We start from the raw sequence: 2,692 nt of genomic DNA, 5'->3' as shown, positions 1-2,692 counted from the left end.
TTCTCTCTCATCATTGATGTTTCTATCCCTCTCCCTTCCTCTCTGAAATCAATAAAAATATTTTACAAAAAGAAAAAAAAAAGAATGGTTCTTGCCCCATTGGAGGAGCCCAAGAAGAAAAGTTAATGGATAAATACTCAGTTCAAATTGTCTGTTAAAAAACACACACAATAAAACAGGCCACTGTTGTGGACCTGAGCCTGTCTAACTGGCCAGTATGTTACTATTTTAGAACAAGTCAAAACTGGCTGGAAAAGTCTTTTATGCTTGGTCTTCCCTTTTGCTATGGAATCCTCAGTCATTTGTGTGCACTGTCTATATACTGTATGTTCATCTATCTGTGCTTTATACATAAAAAGAGCAACACTTCTCATATTCCACCCCCTTATCCCCCTCCTTTCTAATTAATCATTTCCACCTCCTTGGGAGGTGATGTAACCCTGTTGAAAATGCAGAGCAAGCCACCTCACTCTCTTGCTCCCTTGTCTCTCATTGGTTGGCTTTTCCCCACACCCTGAGACTCCACAGAGAGGGTGCCTCCAGAGGCAGGACTGTGCCATGGGGCAGAGAGGCAGGCAGGAGAGAAGGGGATAAGGTATTACCTTGAAGATAGGGTGTATTGATGGAAGGCATCTCATGGTGGCCATAGCGATAACCTCAGCCATCAAATGTCCCCTCAGAAGATGAGAGAGAAGCTCGTGAAGCTGGAAGTCAGAGCTACGGACCCAGCATTTGGCCAGGAGCCAGGCCATCGGGGATCCGTGGGCAGGAAAAGTGGTGGTGGTGGGGATCCAGTGCGTGGCAATTGGAGCTGGAGGGAGGATAGAGTGTGGGGGAAAGAGGATAAGGGGCCAGGTGCCCAGCAGATTCCCCCCCTTTTGCATATTTCTTCCTCAAATCTGCTTAGCTTTCTCCATCTCACTGCTGCTCCTCCCAGCAGCCACTATTCCTTCTCCTGACTTTCCTACCACTCAGTGCATTAACATTGTACAAGCTGCTCTGCCCGGCCTTCCGCACAAGGTCCTCTTCTACCGACTTCCTGGCCTCCACTTCCCCTTTCACTCCCCTCAGTGTGGACAAGATTCAAACCCTCTGGTTCCTTTATCCCACACTTTTCCAGAAAGTTCAGCTTTTCTCTAATCTTTCAACACCACCCCTATTCAGCTGATTAAGTCTCCAGTTCTCAGCTAGTCACTGGCTAGATGTAACAATTTGAGGGTCTCCCCATCTATAATAATAAAAGCATAATATGCTAGTTAGACCGGACTTCCTTCCGGATGACCTTCCAGACGAAACAGGGGCTGCAAGAGAAGCCCGGGTCCTGGGTGCCTGCCAGTGGCTGGAGGAAAGCCCAGGTGCTGGGGGCCAGTGGGGAGCCGCTGCCGGCAGCGTGGGAAGAAAAGCCTGCTCTTGCACAATTCCGTGCATCTGGCCTCTAGTTACCTCATAACTGCCCAGACAAAAGTCCACCGGAGCATCTTTTCCTCTTTATTTGTCCTATTTCTGCAGGTGTCTTGCCTAACTCTTCCTCTTCTCTATCCTTGAATCCAGGCCCGTTTAATTTTCCTCTGCATGCCCACCTAGCTTTCCTCTGCACCCCCACAGCTATTCCCCACAACTGAGCCCATTACCCTCATCTTGGGCAATTGCTGTAACATGTCACCCTAATCTCCGGATCCAGCATGTTTCACAACAGCCTACATTAGCTTCCTGTGTTCATACTTCTTGATTTGGCATCCACCACCCGCTATAGACGAGGCCCTCTCACCTCACATTACCCCCCAGCATGCCAGCCAATTGTCCACTGACAATCTAACTTCTCACACCCGGTACACCTCAGGTCCTCTGCCCAACCCATCTTCCCCTGGGAGGAGGTCCTGCTCCTTCACCAAGGCTCCTGCCCCCCTCCCCCACCTCCCATGACCCCTCCCACACTATCTCCATCCTCAGGCACTTCCTCGGCACTGGAGCATATTTAGACTTTCCCAGTCTCTCTCTCCAGCTAGACCGCACCTTTCTGCCTTTGCCCATTGCCTCCTTTGCTGCCACCCCCAGGGCTTTAGCACAGGGGAATCCTCAGTGAATTTCTGTGAAGGGCTGAGCTGAGAGGGCCAACCACAGGGGAGCAGAAATCCTGGGTCCTCTCACCTGGATGACCATGGGCAAGAGTTTCCCATCAGGCTGCAGTTTCAGCATGACCAGAGGGGCAGCCAGGTATTGCTGGCTACACAGGATGACGCTCGCCTTGATCCCATCCATCAGGGAGAAGTCGGCTTCAAACAGCGTGCCTCCCTGGATGGGGCAGAGGGCGGGGCTATCAGTGTAAGGCATCTTCTTCCCACCCTGATTCCCCAAAGGAAGAACAAGAAGGAAACTAACTTATCCCCATCACCTACTTTGTAACAGGCAATGAATCACATGCTATGGCCTCACATAAGTCTTACAAGCACTTGAATCAACTCCAGTTTCATTAACCCCTTCCCCGGCAGAAACGTGTATACACGTTTTCACAAAATGTTCTTTTTCAGTCGTCGACGAGTATACTAAGTAAATATGGTAAAAAAGTATGGTTTATAGGAAGACGAGTTGCAAACTGTTTTCATAACCAGCATCAAAAATACTATATAGAACCAAAATAAAAAAATTAGTCTGAAAAAGAAACGTTTTTAACAAAAAAATTGTTGGGGAAGGG

The 2,692-nt window shown here is 49.0% G+C and overlaps 1 protein-coding gene across 1 annotated transcript in view; it reads right to left on the bottom strand.

Moving 5' to 3' along the window:
• The window catches only part of LOC102765226 (arachidonate 15-lipoxygenase-like), a gene marked incomplete at its 3' end in the record, with an annotated part of 7,917 nt that overhangs the window by 2,636 nt on the left and 2,589 nt on the right, over positions 1-2,692 (bottom strand). Inside the window, 3 exon segments of the mRNA XM_015566900.1 lie at positions 603-757; positions 760-811; positions 2,149-2,378. Of these exon segments, the coding sequence (XP_015422386.1) occupies positions 603-757; positions 760-811; positions 2,149-2,378 (437 nt within the window).

Source organism: Myotis davidii, unplaced genomic scaffold (genome assembly GCF_000327345.1).
Source record: "Myotis davidii unplaced genomic scaffold, ASM32734v1 scaffold2803, whole genome shotgun sequence".
NCBI lineage: Eukaryota > Metazoa > Chordata > Mammalia > Chiroptera > Vespertilionidae > Myotis > Myotis davidii.
Note: the sequence above shows the minus strand (reverse complement) of the source record. Positions and strands in the feature narration are given on the sequence as shown.